The 17658-nt window shown below is 35.1% G+C and overlaps 2 protein-coding genes across 2 annotated transcripts; both read right to left on the reverse strand.

The window, feature by feature from the left end:
• Positions 1 to 1331: 1331 nt before the first annotated feature.
• On the reverse strand, positions 1332 to 6339 carry LOC148206386 (uncharacterized). Its single transcript, XM_088104259.1, has 2 exons — positions 4484 to 6339; positions 1332 to 4385 (listed from the first exon to the last, which is right to left on the reverse strand). Exon 2 carries the CDS (start codon positions 3011 to 3013, stop codon positions 1430 to 1432), a length of 1584 nt encoding a protein of 527 aa, XP_087960385.1. The 5' UTR covers positions 3014 to 4385; positions 4484 to 6339; the 3' UTR covers positions 1332 to 1429.
• Positions 6340 to 7832: 1493 nt separating this feature from the next.
• Positions 7833 to 10034, reverse strand: LOC124843918 (pentatricopeptide repeat-containing protein At2g15690, mitochondrial). Its single transcript, XM_047320757.2, has one exon. It carries the CDS (start codon positions 9661 to 9663, stop codon positions 7996 to 7998), a length of 1668 nt encoding a protein of 555 aa, XP_047176713.2. The 5' UTR covers positions 9664 to 10034; the 3' UTR covers positions 7833 to 7995.
• Positions 10035 to 17658: the final 7624 nt, after the last annotated feature.

Genomic DNA, 17658 nt, shown 5'->3' on the forward strand with positions numbered 1-17658 from the left:
TGATTTTAAATATTTTATAATTGAATTGAATATTTACTGACAATTTTTATTCATCACAAAGTTCATAAAAGAATTACAATTACATAAATGATGTGTTCTTTATTATACTTAAATTTAATATTTAGTAATGATTTTTTTTCTTACCATAAAAGGATTAAGTTTACATACTTTTAATGTTTGAGAACTAATTAATCTAATTTTAAAGCATAGGAACTAACATTGAGTTTGATCTAAAAAGAAAGGCAAAAAATCGTATTTGAATCCATTGAACGAAGGTCATAATTTTTTTTTGGGTAATGATACTTGAACAACCATTTTTGACAACATTTAGACACGCGCACACATGTCAAAATCTGAGTGGTCCATTTTCATTTAATTTTTTCAACTAGACCACTCAGATTTTGACACGTGTGCGCATGTCTAAATGTTGTCAAAAATGGTTGTTCAAGAAACATTTTCCTTTTTTTTTTCTATTGGTTCTTCTTTTATTTATTAGAGAAAGAAACATTTAAGTATATTCATTTTCATTTAAAACTAAAATAATGACAATAATATTGGAAAAGTAATATTATTCATTTCTAATTTATTTATTTAGTACTTTATTAAAAGAAGCAAGTTCATAATTCCATAATGTTATAAAAGGGTAAAATATGAAATTTCAGTTAGTTTATAAATATATATATATATATATATATATATATATATATATATATATATATATATATATATATATAAAGTTTATGGTGAAGTTTTTGAGTTAGTTTACCTATATACAAACAACTGAACTGAAATGTTTTGTAGTTTATTAAATATCAATTATTCACAATTATATTAATTCACAACTATCGAAATATTTTCTTTAACATGTTTTTAGACATTTTTTTCTCCTCTGAATTAATCTACCGTGGACCTTGTAAGAGGTAAGTGGGTGGATACCGCGTAAAGAAATTTTGGGATGCAAGAAGTAAAAGTGAATAAAATATGTATTGATCCATAATCTTTTAAAAACCAAGGGCCCAAAACGAAAACGAGCAGCCGAAGAACTTTTCCTCCGATTAACAAATCCGCAGTCCCCTCCAAGACCCTGCTTGACGTTTCCATTGATTCAGCGTGCGCGTACAGCAATGCTTTCTTCCTCCTTCAAGCTTCGGACACACTTTATCCATGGCAACAAAGTAAAGAAAAAATTTAACTATACCCTCTCACCCCCACACTTAAGAGGCACATTGCCCTCAATGTGAGTGAGGAAGGTCAGATACAACACAGAAACATATGGATCAGCTAGAAATTTATACAGAACAGAATTTAAAGAACAATAATTGTACAAATCAGAACTGAAAAGCTAATCCCACTTGAACACAAAATATACATGTACGGAACTGGAAAAAGAAAACTAAAACTACAAAGCTACAAGAAGAAGAAAACTTATTCAAATTGGCCACAGATCAAAATTAATTTTCTTTATTTTTATGAAGAACAACATATTATCTATCCTACTATTTATGATACTACCTATTACTATGCTAATTACTATAAAAGACCTATAACTACTATTTAAGAGAAAGGGAAAGAAGGATCGTATTCGTTTTTCTCCATTTTGCTCATCCACTTTATGCATTGCCTCCAAGGTTGCATTGAATTGCTCTTTCTCAGCTCTCCACTGCAGCAACAATAGCTTTCCATTTAAGGCTGGCAGTTGGTTCTGCACTTTCCAAGCACTTTGCTGCATCAACCACGACTCCTGTTGCAATTGTTGCTGATTCTGAAATTTCCAAACTCCTTGAGCAGTATTGACATCATCTCTTGCCTCCACCAGGACTACCTTTGTCTCTGCAGCTTCTTGCTCGTTTAACTCTGCTGCACTAACATCAAATTCAAAGTGAGCATGTGTATCCATAAAAACATGTTCATTTATATCAGAGGCACTTATCAGATCCTCAAGCAGGTCATCAAAAAACAATGCATTCAAGTCAGAACACCCATCAGTAGGTGTGTTTGTATGATTCACAGCAAAAATCTCATCCACCAATTCAGAATTACCAACTGTAATAGCAAGAATATCAGGCAAGGGTTTCTCAGATTTAACATGCACAAGATCATCAAAATTATTCTGCACCTCACCCAAACAGACAGGAAGTTCAATTTTAGAATCAACCTGTTGTGGCTCCTCAAAAATCACCTTACCAATCTCCAAGTCAGCAGCTGCATCATTAAAACTTTCATAGAATTCCATGTCAGTGCAAAGATGGTGACTATCAGATATGTCAATGTGCTCTATGGAAAATAGTGAAGCTAAAATATGAGTATGCACAGGTGTACCAGTAAAAGAATCCAAAACAGGCTCTATGGGTTCAAGTTTAAACAATTCAAAAGCATTAATATCAAGTTCAGAATATACCTGCAATATTTTCTCACTAACTACCTCATCGGAGTCATTTCTAGCAAATTTTGCTGCCACCTTCCACATATAGGCCATACAATCTGAAGAGTATGCCACTTGCTGCTCTGATTCATGAAATTGGGTCTGCCAAAGCTGATCTGCATCTTGGTAACACTGTGGTGTAGAGCTTGCAATGGCTGAAGTAGTTAAGCTCTCGAAAGTGTGACTCTCAATGAAAGCAGGTGCCTCCAATGGTGTTTCTTTAATTGTTGCATCATTTTCCTCTTCAGCTTTCCATGTCAACTTGTTGACAGCAGCTACCAACTGAGCCAGTTGAGTGGTCAGTCCTTGAAGTTCAGATGATGGCATGCCTTGCTGCAATTGATCACAGAATTGATCCTGCCATGGCTGTACTGACTGAAAATTCTCCTGCTCTGGTTCAGCATACTGGTCCCAATATGAATGTGGCAGTTGTTGCTGCATAGGCCAGGATGGCTGCTCACCATAAGGTTGAAAACAGGGTGGTGGTTGCTGCAAGGAATGCTCAAAAAAAGGCTCACAGAACAGGTCAAATCTTTGTGGTTGAGCATTATAAGGGAAAAAGTAATTACCATATGCAGAGGAATGATCCATGCTTATCGAATGGGAAAATGATACTCGAACAACTTAATTTGACAACATTTAGACACGGCACACGTGTCAGCATGTGAGCGGTCCACGTTTTGATGGGAAAAGCTGCTGAAATTGAGAAAAGCTGCTGAAATGTGACGTGGCGAGGGACGGGCAGAGTAGAAGTTGCGTTTCAAATTTGAAATTGATTTTCGAACTTTGTAGAGAGAAGCGGTGTGAACATTGGGGACGGATGCTGCGACCTAGACAGAGAGACGAGAGAGTTGGAGAAGGGGTTCACAAGCGAGAGAGAGACGGAGTGCTTGCCGGAGTGCCGCCGTTCAACGTTGAAGGCCGTGTCGGAGAGATCGAACCCCTCCAGCCCGTTCCGTTTCACGACGCCACAGGTCCGACGTGGAGCGCTCGACGCGAACACGGCATCGTGTTTCGTCCGTTCCGGCCCAGCGACTTAGGGAGGCGTTGAAGGTGTCGCTTCGTCCCAGGTGGTTCCGTCCCTGTCCCGGAGTGCTGCCGGAGTGCCGCGGGAGGTTCGCCGGAGTCTCGCCGGAGTGTGGGCTATTCGGTGGACCAAAAAGAGGGGTTTTCCAGGTTGTCAGTCCCACCCACACCTTAGGCAATCGTCTCTGGTCCAACCGCCACACGTCGTCTTCACTCAAGGTTGGTTTATTTTTTGCATTTTTCAGTGGAATGAATGTTTAATACATGGATGATGTTGTTTGTGGATGGATTTGATTATGTATGAAACGTCTCCCAAGTGGATGTTGTTCTGTTACTCATTTTTATACAAGTTCTTTGGTTAATCTTACATTGTTGCTGTATAAGTACTTGGTGAGAAGTCATCATTGGTGAGAAGTCATCACAGTATTAATAAATCAAATTTAATAATTGTCAAATTGATTACCTCCAAGGAAGTTTAAACGGAATAACCAAGTTGTACAACTGTGTTCGATTTACATTCAATAAATTATCATCCTCAGTGTCATGATGTAGTGGCACAGTGCATACAACAGGTGCAATATCCATAACGTCCTTCGCAACAACCACCCACATCAGTATACCTGAATGTTTGAAAACATTGGCCTTCCCCATCTGCCCCACCATCACCATGAACATCACCATCCTCTTCTTTACCATCATTCCCTTTGTCATCATCTTCCTTCCCAACACCTACCAATGTAGCCAAAGTTCTTAAATCTTTATCCATTGCAACCATTTTTCTTTGGTTGTCTTCAATTTTCTTCATGATCACTTCTTCCCAACTTAACCCTAACTCATCTCCATCATCTTCCGCTATTGACCCTTCTTCCAAATGAAGGGCCGCACAAATGATTGAGTTCCGACGGTCCTCCTCCCGCAAAAACCACTCCCAACATATCTATAAACATCCTTATATAAGTAATCATTTAATAACAAAAAACACAATCCATGTACTACATATCATAAAAATGTCAATTAAAATAACACCTAACTTACCTCTTTCCGTTTAAACAAGTCCTCTATTTTGTTAAACCTTGACTTAAGCGAACGCCAATTCATTATTCGCAGAAAGACAATGTCATGTGCACCGTTCGCTAAACCCAAACGTTCAACTGCCCATACCTAAAAAACAAATATTAACCAAAACATTAATCATATAATAAACAAATTACGGCCACATCAAACGTAATAAAATTTTAAAATTCTTACCTCCAACACTGCAACATTCCCACTAAGAACTAGGTCCCTTATGTCACGTTGCCTTATCTTCCTTGACGCATTTCCTATACTATTTACCACAAATGTGTGCACAGCTTTTGTCCAATTATATTCGTACAAATTATCAATGTTATCTAATACTGTAAAAGGCATGTTACTAACTGCCTTTGAATGTCTAGGAAAGTAGAAAACAATAAAACAAACTAAAATATACAAACGACAAACAAAATCAACATCCGTGTCATTATTTTGTATTAACAACTCTATCATATGTATGACATCTTTTAGAGTGAATGCCTTTGACGAAAATTGATGATAAACAACAGCATCAAAGTTATCATCAAAATTTACATCTAAATCACCAACACCCAACCCTAAACCCATGCAAACATCGGCAACTGTAAATGGTACCATTCTTTGCTTCAAAACAAAAGATTCGTTGCGGCTAACCCAACGTCTAACCATTTCCTTCAACAAAGGAGTGCAGAAGTCAATTCGAATCTTTTGTTTTGAAGCAAAGAATGGTACCATTTACAGTTGCCGATGTTTGCATGGGTTTAGGGTTGGGTGTTGGTGATTTAGATGTAAATTTTGATGATAACTTTGATGCTGTTGTTTATCATCAATTTTCGTCAAAGTCATTCACTCTAAAAGATGTCATACATATGATAGAGTTGTTAATACAAAATAATGACACGGATGTTGATTTTGTTTGTCGTTTGTATATTTTAGTTTGTTTTATTGTTTTCTACTTTCCTAGACATTCAAAGGCAGTTAGTAACATGCCTTTTACATTATTAGATAACATTGATAATTTGTACGAATATAATTGGACAAAAGCTGTGCACACATTTGTGGTAAATAGTATAGGAAATGCGTCAAGGAAGATAAGGCAACGTGACATAAGGGACCTAGGTCTTAGTGGGAATGTTGCAGTGTTGGAGGTAAGAATTTTAAAATTTTATTACGTTTGATGTGGCCGTAATTTGTTTATTATATGATTAATGTTTTGGTTAATATTTGTTTTTTAGGTATGGGCGGTTGAACGTTTGGGTTTAGCGGACGGTGCACATGACATTGTCTTCCCGCAAATAATGAATTGGCGTTCGCTTAAGTTAAGGTCTAACAAAATAGAGGACTTGTAATTGGCGTTCGCTTAAGTTAAGGTCTAACAAAATAGAGGACTTGTTTAAACGGAAAGAGGTAAGTTAGGTGTTATTTTAATTGACATTTTTATGATATGTAGTACATGAATTATGTTTTTTGTTATTAAATGATTACTTATATAAGGATGTTTATAGATATGTTGGGAGTGGTTTTTGCGGGAGGAGGACCGTCGGAACTCAATCATTTGTACGGCCCTTCATTTGGAAGAAGGGTCAATAGCGGAAGATGATGGAGATGAGTTAGGGTTAAGTTGGGAAGAAGTGGTCATGAAGAAAATTGAAGACAACCAAAGAAAAATGGTTGCAATGGATAAAGATTTAAGAACTTTGACTACATTGGTAGGTGTTGGGAAGGAAGATGATGACAAAGGGAATGATGGTAAAGAAGAGGATGGTGATGTTCATGGTGATGGTGGGGCAGATGGGGAAGGCCAATGTTTTCAAACATTCAGGTATACTGATGTGGGTGGTTGTTGCGAAGGACAGAAGGAGGACGTTGAGGACGTTATGGATATTACACCTGTTGTATGCACTGTGCCACTACATCATGACACTGAGGATGATAATTTATTGAATGTAAATCGAACACAGTTGTACAACTTGGTTATTCCGTTTAAACTTCCTTGGAGGTAATCAATTTGACAATTATTAAATTTGATTTATTAATACTGTGATGACTTCTCACCAATGATGATTTCTCACCAAGTACTTATACAGCAACAATGTAAGATTAACCAAAGAACTTGTATAAAAATGAGTAACAGAACAACATCCACTTGGGAGACGTTTCATACATAACCAAATCCATCCACAAACAACATCATCCATGTATTAAACATTCATTCCACTGAAAAATGCAAAAAATAAACCAACCTTAAGTGAAGACGATGTGTGGCGGTTGGAACAGAGACGATTGCCTAAGGTGTGGGTGGGACTGACAACCCGGAAAACCCCTCTTTTTGGTCCACCGAACAGCCCACACTCCGGCGAGACTCCTGCGAACCTCCCGCGGCACTCCGGCAGCACTCCAAGACAGGGATGGAACCACCTGGGACGAAGCGACACCTTCAACGCCTCCCTAAGTCGCTGGGCCAGAACGGACGAAACACGATGTCGTGTTCGCGTCGAGCGCTCCACGTCGGACCTGCGACGCCGTGAAACGGAACGGGCTGGAGGGGTTCGATCTCTCCGACACGGCCTTCAACGTTGAACGGCGACACTCCGGCAAGCACTCTGTCTCTCTCTTGCTCGTGAACCCTTTCTCCAACTCTCTCGTCTCTCTGTCTAGGTCACAGCATCCGACCCAATGTTTGCGCCACTTTTCTCTCTACAAAGTTCGAAAATCAATTTCAAATTTGAAACCCAACTTCTACTCTGTCCGTCCCTCGCCACGTCACATTTCAGCAGCTTTTCTCAGATTTCAGCAGCTTTTCCCATCAAAACATGGACCGCTCACATGCTGACACGTGTGCCGTGTCTAAATGTTATCAAATTAAGTTGTTCGAGTATCATTTTCCTATCGAATGCACATTAGAAGAACACCAATCAGACCACTAAGACCTCTATTACAAAACTCAAGCTAAAATCTATGAAAGAGAAAAACTATACAAGCTATATGGATACAAGGCTAACTTTACACTCCTAAACTTAATTCACAACGGCACCATTTGTTGAAAGGCTTTTTCGTCGTGCAAAATGTCAACAGAACCAAATCCCCACTAATGAAGTAAAGGGCTGACCAGGGAATCAATCAGCAGACTTGGCAAAAATTAAGTTTAGAAAATGTAAAATTAGGTCCTGTTTTTATTTATTAACTAACTACTTATTGCAAGGTGGGGACACTTTAAAAGAAAACAATGAAACTAAAAGGAAAGAATTAAAGACTCTAAGCTAAAGAAACCTAAGCTAAGATGAGGAATTAATGCAACTAAAAGAAAACTGTAATGGCTAACTATACAAAAGAAACAAACAACCAAATTTAGAAATTCAAAACTAAATCAATGCATATTACATACTTCATGTTCCATCCTAGTAGTATTTAAAGCTTGGGCGCACATCTGTTTTCCGGTATGAGGGGATAGAAAATGATATATCCATGCTACTGGAAGATTTCAAGTAAAGATTTCACCAGTAATCCCCACAAGAGCATTTTCCATCCTTGAAATGATGAAACCTTTTGTTATCTCTAACAATTAATTCCCTCCCAACAATCCTGGACATGATCTTGATGGCATTGTGGCAGTCACCACAGACACGAAGGTTCTTGATGATTCTAAGAGGTGTTCTTGGTGGAGTACTAATAAGGCCATAGGCAATTGCTAGACGTTCACTGTGGTAGAGCAAGGCTTGCTCCTTTGCTTCTTGATCAATGTCATGAAGAACATATCTTGTATCAGGAACATATCCCGCATCTTTCATCCCACTCAAGGCCTTCAACTTTTCATCATCCTTGTAAAGAGTAGGATTCTTATACTCAATAATTCTGTTCCTTCCATCAAGCATGCTAATTGCAGTATACTTCTTCGGAGGTGGAGTGGGGATCTTATTCACAACAGCCTTTGATGGGTCAAGACTAACCATCAACTCTTCAACATAGTCTTCAAGATCAACGTCTCCATGAACCCGAGCATAATGCTTCAGTTTCTCCCATACAGTTACAGTGGGCTCAAATGGCAATTTGGCAATAAACTCCTCAGCTTCATTGAGATATGCAGATTGTCCCAGAACATCCAAAAGCCCCATGTAGTGCTCCACCCCAGGCTCTATTCCCCACTTGCTTTTCATTGACTCAAAATGTACATAAGCATCCTCCACAGCCTCTGCACTGGCACAAGCTGACAACACAGCAAGCAAAGTCTCTGAAGTAATCTCCAAACCCAGTTCATTCATCTGCTCAAACAACTGCAAGGCATCATCCCCATTGGTGTTATTTGCGTAACCCCGCATCATCAAGAGCCAAGAATCCATATTCCTGCTGGGCATATGATCGAACACCCTACGAGCATCCGTCATGCTTTTACAATTCCCATACATTTCAATCACCTTGTTGTTGAGCATGAGATCACTCCTAAAAGAAGACTGCAGAAAGTGGTCATGGGCCTTCTTAGCATCTTCAAGGGACTTGGATTGGCCACACAAGTCAAACAGAAGATTGAAGCAACCAGCATCAGCTTTGACCCCTTTGTCCATCAACTCTATTGCTTCTTTAACATTACCCTCCTTGCACAAAAGTGCTAAATCAGTGATTGAAGGAGGTGGCGGTGGAAGAGCAGGGGAGGCTTGTCCTTGAATAGATGTTTGATTGTTGTTCAGCTGGTTACTAGGGTTTTGGAATTGGTTAGGGTTTGGGAACCCCTGAGTCCTAGGGCTCCACGGATTCGGGGTAGCAGGGTTTTGATTGTTCCATTGCTTGGGGGAAGTGGATGGGCGTAAGTTAGGATTTTGAGAAGTGGGAGTTTGAAAATTAGGGCTTTGATGGGTTGGGGATTGAGGATTCCACTGATCATGGCCATGTTCTGGAAGTGGAGGAGGCACATTATGTTGACGAGGTTGATGGTTATGATGAAGAAATTGATTGGTCTGTGGATTGAAATGTTGAGGCTGATGTTGCTGCCATTGTTGAGGCTGAAAGTGTGTAGGATCAGAAGGTGATTGTTGTTGGTTTTGGTGGGAAGGGAATCTTTGATAATGGTGTGGAAGAGCAGAGGTGCTTAGAAATTTAGTGGTTAGGGTTTGGGTGTAGTAGTTGCCATGGATAAGGTGTGTCCGAAGCTTGAAGGAGGAAGAAAGCATTGTTGTACGCGGAGAAAATGGAAGAAAACCTAAGGAAGAGGTGTTCTAGGGTTTGGTGCTTCGAATGAACTCGTGAAGTAGAAGAAATACCTTGAGGCGCGAGACGTACTTGAAGAGAAATGAAGTTTCTCTAGGCCGTGAGAAGCAGAAGATACGAAAACGAAGACGAGGTTCCTGCGAGGGAGAAATGCTCTCGCGAGAGAAGATGTTGATGTGGCGGAGCGAGAGCGCGAATCACAGATGAAGATGTGACAACTGAGGCGCGCCACGCAAATGAAGCGAAATAATGAAGGAGAGCGCCGTGGAGGAGAGAGAAAAGCTATGGAAGCACGAATGGAATAAATCTTGCTTCGTTTCATTCTTCAACTACATGGTGGAATAATACCACCTTTCTCTAGAAATTTAGTAAGTACTTTTAGTCATTATTACTTGAATCATCATATCTACTATTTATCATCACATAATATTAAATTTTTTTAATTCTAATGAAAAACATAGCAAAATACACAAAGAGATCATTGAATTATTCTCTAAATATTTTTCAAATCCTCACAATACATAGTCTAATATCAAGTAGTAAGACAATAGTTTTAGCTCAATAGAATCACTATAAAAAACATAAAATATATTTTATAAAATTTAATTTATAAAAATTTCATTTCTTTATTAATAAGTAATTAGATATTTTGTATTAAATGATTTATTAAGAGGGCTTGCAAATGCTCCCAGGGAAATATCTATAAATAAATAACGAACTTTAGAAAAAAAAATTAAAATTTAAATATTTGATTAGATGAAACAATAACTAAAATTGTGAATTTTCTAAATACAATGGTAAATTTTTTTTAATGGGAACAACCATGCCGACAGTATTTTTATTTTGTTAAGTGACAGCAACGTAAAGTAAAAATGACGACTATGTATAGCTTCTTTTTCGATTTATATGTTCAAAACTTTTGTTTCTTATTTTATATAGATCAAAACTTTTTCGACTACAAACTTTAAAAAATTTTCATTTAAATAGTAAAATTGGTAAAATAATTATTTTAATTTAAAAAACTTTTATTTAAACGATAAAATTAAAAAAATAAAGATAAATATCAAGAAAGGAATTTTTGTATTTATAAATATAGATTACTTTCTTCCATATATATATATATATATATATATATAATTATATTTTTATTTTATCCTAAATTATATTTTTAAATTAAAATTAATAAATATAAACTTTTTGTATATTAAAAATAATTACAAAGTTCAATCGTTTTGATGAATAAAGCTTCCCAAGACCAATCTTCGGAGAAAGATCAGATAACTTTAAAATGTAGCTACATTTAGTATTTGCTAACTTCAGTTCCTAATTCATTTAAATTTTAGTAAGTTTTGATTTATATTCTTGTATTCTTTAATTCATAAAACTTGAAATTATTCTTTTTAATCTTTATAGAATATATGAATTTAGATTTTAGATTCTATAAACTGCTATTTTTAAATTTCATATCTTTAATATTTTAAATAATTATTTTAAATTTCTAATTTGTAGAATTAAAACATTTTTTTCTGAGTACCTGACCAGCAGAACCAAAACGATACATAACGGTCTCTCCATTGTCATTTGAATTTGGTGATGACCAACATGAATCGAAAGCAACTCCACTGACCTGATCACAGCATTTGAAGCGAACCAAAATAAGGTCTAAGTAACTTCACCTTCTCCGTGAAAAAAAATATATATATATTCAAACATTGAAATTGCATTTAAGAATACGAAAAAAAATAGGTGTGCTCTTACGTATTTTCGTACAATCAAACAACCCTGAGAACCTCATCTTTTACATAAACTCTATAGCTTCATAGTACATTGAAGGGTCAAACTTATCAAGATACTGCAGAATAGTTCAAAAAAAATACCTGCAGCTCCAGATTTAGAGTTTTCTCCACTGGCGATAGGATATGAAAAATGGAATACTAAAAACCAAAGAAAAAATGGTTACTGATCTATATGAAGTCAATCATGAAAATTTATCTTTCTTACTCATTGGCCTTGATATTTGGAATGTTTTTGTCAAAAGCATTTCATGAGATACATATGTTTGTTATGAATGAAAGGGCATTCACTAGAAAATAAAATAAAAGAATCTTAACTAAATATTATTGAAAATTGGTTGAGATATTTACAGAATTGGATCATTGTGACAAAATAGTCATGAAGGACTCTAACTTGTGAATATAGGAAGTCATGAAGAAATTAAGATGACAACATGCAAATCAATAAATTATCCAACTCAAGGGAGATTGAAACTGCATGCCTATTGAAAAATATCAAACTTCACCAAAACAAGATATATAAAAGAGTATAACAAGAACACTTTTACGCATTTTTTTCTACTGAAGCCTTCTTCAGGTCAATAAGATAGTACAAAAATCTTTATTAAATTTGAAGGCAGAAAAGTGTCCTCTATCAAATGGTGTAATTTTATTTTTCCATTTTCCCAACTTCATTCACCAAGAACCATTTTCGTTCGTGGCATACAAAATATAATTATATTCACATTTTTAAAAGCATAAAAACCTTACCGATTACTGAACCAACCTGTTATTAACCTTTTACTATGAATAGAATGAATGTCTAACACTTTTACATCATAAAATTGTAAAGGCTATTACAATATATGCAACTTACAAAGTAAAACATGATGAAGGTAAAAGCAGCAAGATATATGATGATGAAAGCACAAAGCATTGATAAAGAAGAACAAAGAAGATGAAGTGCAGGAAACGTACACCCAAAAGAGAAAGAAAATACAGTGAATTGAAAGCTAAGAAATCCCTAGCACAGTCAACAGAGTAGCAGTGTACATTAAAAGGGAAGAAGCAAACAAAGAAAAAGGAAAGATAAAAGGAAGTGGGTTGGGCTTCCAAAACAGGCCCAATAGTAACAGCTTTCATCCCCTCAAGATGGGAGTAAATATCAGTCATACTTATCTTGAAATGAAGGTATTTAATCGTAGCTATAACAAGAGGTTTCGTGAAGAGGTCAACAGCTTGTTGAGTTATAGAAATGGGAAGCAACTTCAAGAGGTCATTGTTGATTTTGTCTCTTACAATGTGGCAGTCTATTTCTATGTGCTTGTTGTGTTCATGGAACACCTGATTTGAAGCAATCTGAATAGCAGAGCGATTGTCACAATAGACAATAGCAGAGTGATTGTCACAATAGACAATAGCAGGTTGAACAATGGATATGCGAAGATCTTGAAGGAGATAGGTCAACCATTGTAGCTCACAAGTGACAATGGCTAGAGCCCGATATTCGGCTTCTGAAGAACTTCTAGAAACAGTTTGTTGCTTTTTGGATTTCCAAGAGATGATAGAATTACCGAAGTAAACGGAATATCCAGTATGGATTTTTGGGATTCAGGACAGGTAGCCCAGTCGGAATCACTATACGATTTGAGCTGATTGATGCTTTTGTTTGGGAGGAATATGCCATGACCAAGACTGCCTTTGAGATATCGAAGGATGCGATTGGCAACTTGTTGGTGTAGGGTGGTAGGAGCGGAAACAAACTGGTTGAGATTGTTAACAGAAAAAGTGTGTCGGGTCTGGTGTTGGTGAGATATATAAGGCGTCCGATGAGTCTGCGGTAGGATGATGCGTCTTCATCAGTAAGGAGGTCTCCTTGACTGGTTAACCGAGAGGAAAGTGTCATAGGTGTGGGCATTGGGGCACAATTTAGCATTCCAGCTTCTGTAAGGAGATCAAGGGTGTATTTGTGTTGAGAAAGATGAATGCCAAAACTATTCCGGGCAACTTCCAAACCGAGAAAGTAAGTGAGATCACCCAAGTTTTTGATGTGGAAGAGATTATCAAGAGAAGTGGTGATGTGTTGTATCTCAGTAGCGTTGTTTCCCGAAAGAACAATGTCATCCACGTAGATTAAGATCACAGTAGTATAACATGTATCATGTTTCAGAAAAGAGAGTGATCAACATTAGAACGTATGTAATTATTTGTTAGGTTTAATATTTCGGTAGGTCCCTATTTTCGTCCAGAATCTCAAATAGGTCCCTTTTTTTTCGACATCTCAATTGGGTCCTTATTTTTGTAAAATTAAATCAAATAGAGGTTTGTCGTCAAATTGAAAAGACGTCGTTAAGGAGGGTGTTACGTGGCATGCTGACAGTATACATGTGTAAGGGAAGTTGGCATGCTGGCGTGGCATGCTCACACCCTAGTGGTCGGCCTGATGGTCGGCCACTCGGTCTAGTGGTCGACCACCCACCAGGCCGACCACCCAGCCGACCGACCGACCACCAAATCGAGTGGCCGACCACCAGGCCGACCGACCCACTAGGCTGACCACCCACCAAGGTGTCAACATGCCGACTTTCCTTACACATGTATACTGTGAGCATTCCACGTAACACCCTCCTTAACGACGTTTTTTCAATTTGACGGCAAGCCTCTATTTGATTCAATTTTACAAAAATAAGGACCCAATTGAGACGCCGAAAAAGAAGGGGACCTATTTGAAATATTAGTTTCTAGATATGACAATAATTATAAGTGATATTCCTAGTGATAAATATAAATAATATATTGATATTATACTATAATTTGCTGCGTCAGTTTTTTTTAAGAGAAAAATATGGTCTTAAAAATTGACAACAAAGTTTCTAAAAATAATTATAATCAATGTTTTAAATATTATTTGATTTGATTTTTTTGCAACCAAGACCATTTTTTCCATATTTGGTTAATTGTCAATTAATTCATAATTAAGACAAAAGTATCATAATATTACAATATGTGTATATAAATACGCACCCTATCATAAAAAAAAGATGAAAAGAGAGAGGCATACAAAAATAATGGAGATAGAGAAACATAGAAAGAGAGATGAGAGTATAGAGAAAAATAAGTTTTCACGCAAAAGGGATTCTGTCAACAACAACTGCCAAAGAAGAACTAGGAAAGTATCAAAAGCTGGAAAGGTATGTTACCTCCACATTTATTTTTCTCCTTTGATTTGGTGTATTATATTATTTTGTACGCGCTTTTATTTTACACTTAACTTTGGAATTTTCTTCTAAAAGGCATTGCTCACAAACAACATTTTAGAATCATAAAAAAGAAGGTCTTTCCTTGTTTCTTTTGGTATTGTTTAGATATCTCGCATCACGTTATATCTATTTTAAATTTTTCTTTCAAAAAAAAAATTATAAATAAACAATTTCAAAAATAAAAAGTATTTTCTTATCACATATTTTGTTTTAAAAAAATAATAAATCATAAAATAAAGGGTATTAGTACCGCGTGGCTTATAGTCGATTTCTTTCTTTTTCCACCATTCTTAAAATAAAAAAATACAAAATCTTCAAAACTAAAAATGACAACATTGTTAAACAAATTTTTTTTACAAAAACTACGTTATCCCTTATTTTCTATCATAAATGAATATATGTAGAAACAAGGTTAACCCTTGTCGGATTTACTTTTCAAAAATCTAAAACAATCCATAATAATTTTCAAATAAATTTACAAACCTTTTTTTATAAAGAACTACGCGATCTCTCATTTTCTATCATAAATAAGAGCAATATCAATCTTGCTGATAAAAATAATTTTTTTTGTTTCTTAATAGTTTTTTATATTATAATTTTGGGGAAAATTAAATATTTTGAAAACTGTACAATTAATTGAAGGTACTGGTTTTAGATAAGGAGTTCCTTATTTGTAACTCATTTCCGAACTTAAAATCTAGTTTTTGTAGACCATGTTTTATTTTATGATTTTTCATATTTTGTTCAGAATAAATTATGACGACTCCCAAAATCTTTTTCTTAAATTCGTTTATCTTTTGTTCTGTCATCTGGTCACGATTTCGATCGCAACAATATATATATATATATATATATATATATATATATATATATATATATATATACTTATTTACTTTATGTTTATTATACAAATATATAGATTTATTACTTACGTTACAATTACAAATAGATATATTGGTCAAGTGCTAATATTATGACAGTGTCAATACTTAGAGTTAAGAAGAAATAATTAAAACGTAAAATAAACTTTGTATAAACTTATTATTTTTAAGAAAAAGTTGTTTGTTACATTTTTCTTTTACTGTATTTATTTTTTTATCTTTATTTTATTGTTTTTTTGTTTTATTTTATTTTGTCGTGTTTTATTTTTATTTACTTCTTTTCGTTTTTATTTCTATTTTTGAACTTTTTTTTTTTTAATTTCAATTATCACTGATTTCTCTTTTTATTTGTTTTTGTTTTTTAAAATAAAAAGAAAAAAGATTCTAAAATATTAGACAAAAACGTGTGTAATAGTTTTGCTTTTAATATAATTAAAAGGAAAGAAGAAAAAAAAGAGATAAAAAAAAATGTTTGAAACATATACATTTGTGCAATTTTATACCATATGAGGAAGAGGAAACCATATGAGGTACGAGACGAAACAGTGAGAGGAGCTCCAAGAGGTAAGCCATGCCTTGAACACCTGTGTCATCATGTTTTAGTGAGTTAGTTTGCTGCATTTTATACCTCATTTTGAGTTAGTTTGCTGCATTTGATACCAAATTTTTCACTTGCTATTGAACACATTTCTGCTGTGTGTATGATATTGTTGTGTAAATATTCCAAAAGAATTGTATATATATATCATGGCTATTTTCGCCATTCTCGATCACCATCCAAATGCATAGCCATATTTCATCTTTAACCTGAAGTCTCCTGTCCCGTATTTAATCACCATCGTCTCTGTCTTCTATCATAATCTCCATTGTTACCGAACACCATCATCACCCTTCCCTCCTCCACAACGCCGTCGTCACCAAAACCTCATCTTCAAAAGTTTCGATGGTGAAATCATCAACGCACCCATTAGGAAACCAACCCAATCAAAACAGAAAATAAGGGAATAGGAGAATCGATCGAGGGTGTTTCTCTCTCGCACACGAGGAAAAGACGGGAAAAGAGGGCTTTCGCGGTGGCCGGCGATGAGTCTGGCGACGAGCGGCGTCGCCAGCTACACCTTTGGCCGACCGGAAGGAGCGTGGCGGTGCTTGCTCGGTGGGTGCTGCTGTTCCCACGGAGAGAGAAGAGGATGACCCCTGTTTTACCCAGGAAAGAAGAAAGGCAGCTGCCATTTTTTTTTTCAGAAAAAGAACCCTAAAAAATAAAAAAAAGGGTTAAATCTGATCACACTATTTCGGATGCACCTCCCATGCCATCCTTACACCGCTGTTTTCATTGGGCCTAAACAACACCCTGGGACTAATATTAAAAACTATAATAATAATAATAATTACATTATTTATATAAAGTTTTTTCTTTTCATGATACTGATCTAGAAAATAAAAACAACGAAAAAAAACAAGAAAAATAACTAAAAGTAAACCACATTTTAAAATAAATAATTATCTACCCTATACCTAAAAATTTAAAATATTCGATTCTACAAATTAATTTTTTATTACAATATAAATTTATTAAATATATAATAAATAATATATTTTATTATCTTAATTTACATATAATAATTAAAATCATTATATATATATATATATATATATATATATATAAACTTTTTTCTTTTCATGATACTGATCTAGAAAATAGAAAATAACGAAAAAAAAAACAAGAAAAAGAACTAAAAGTAAAACACATTTTAAAATAAATAATTATCTACCCTAGACCTAAAATTTAAAAATATTCATTTCTATAAAATAATTTTTTATTACAATATAAATGTATTAAAATATATAATAAATAATATATTTTGTTATCTTATTTTACATATAATAAATAAAATCATTATATATATATATATATATATATATATATATATATATATATATATATATATATATATATATATATATGAATGTATGAATGTATGTAGAGAAAAAAAGAGTCAAATTATTAAGTTTGTATTTCGTTGTTGACGTGGCCTCCATCA

Source organism: Vigna umbellata, chromosome 1 (genome assembly GCF_029865625.1).
Source record: "Vigna umbellata cultivar VRB3 chromosome 1, Vumbellata_1.0, whole genome shotgun sequence".
NCBI classification, from domain to species: domain Eukaryota; kingdom Viridiplantae; phylum Streptophyta; class Magnoliopsida; order Fabales; family Fabaceae; genus Vigna; species Vigna umbellata.

Excerpts from the sequence above, each read along its gene's own strand:
- LOC148206386 (XM_088104259.1), bottom strand. The coding sequence starts at position 3,013 with ATGGATCATTCCTCTGCATATGGTAATTACTTTTTCCCTTATAATGCT.
- LOC124843918 (XM_047320757.2), bottom strand. The coding sequence starts at position 9,663 with ATGCTTTCTTCCTCCTTCAAGCTTCGGACACACCTTATCCATGGCAAC.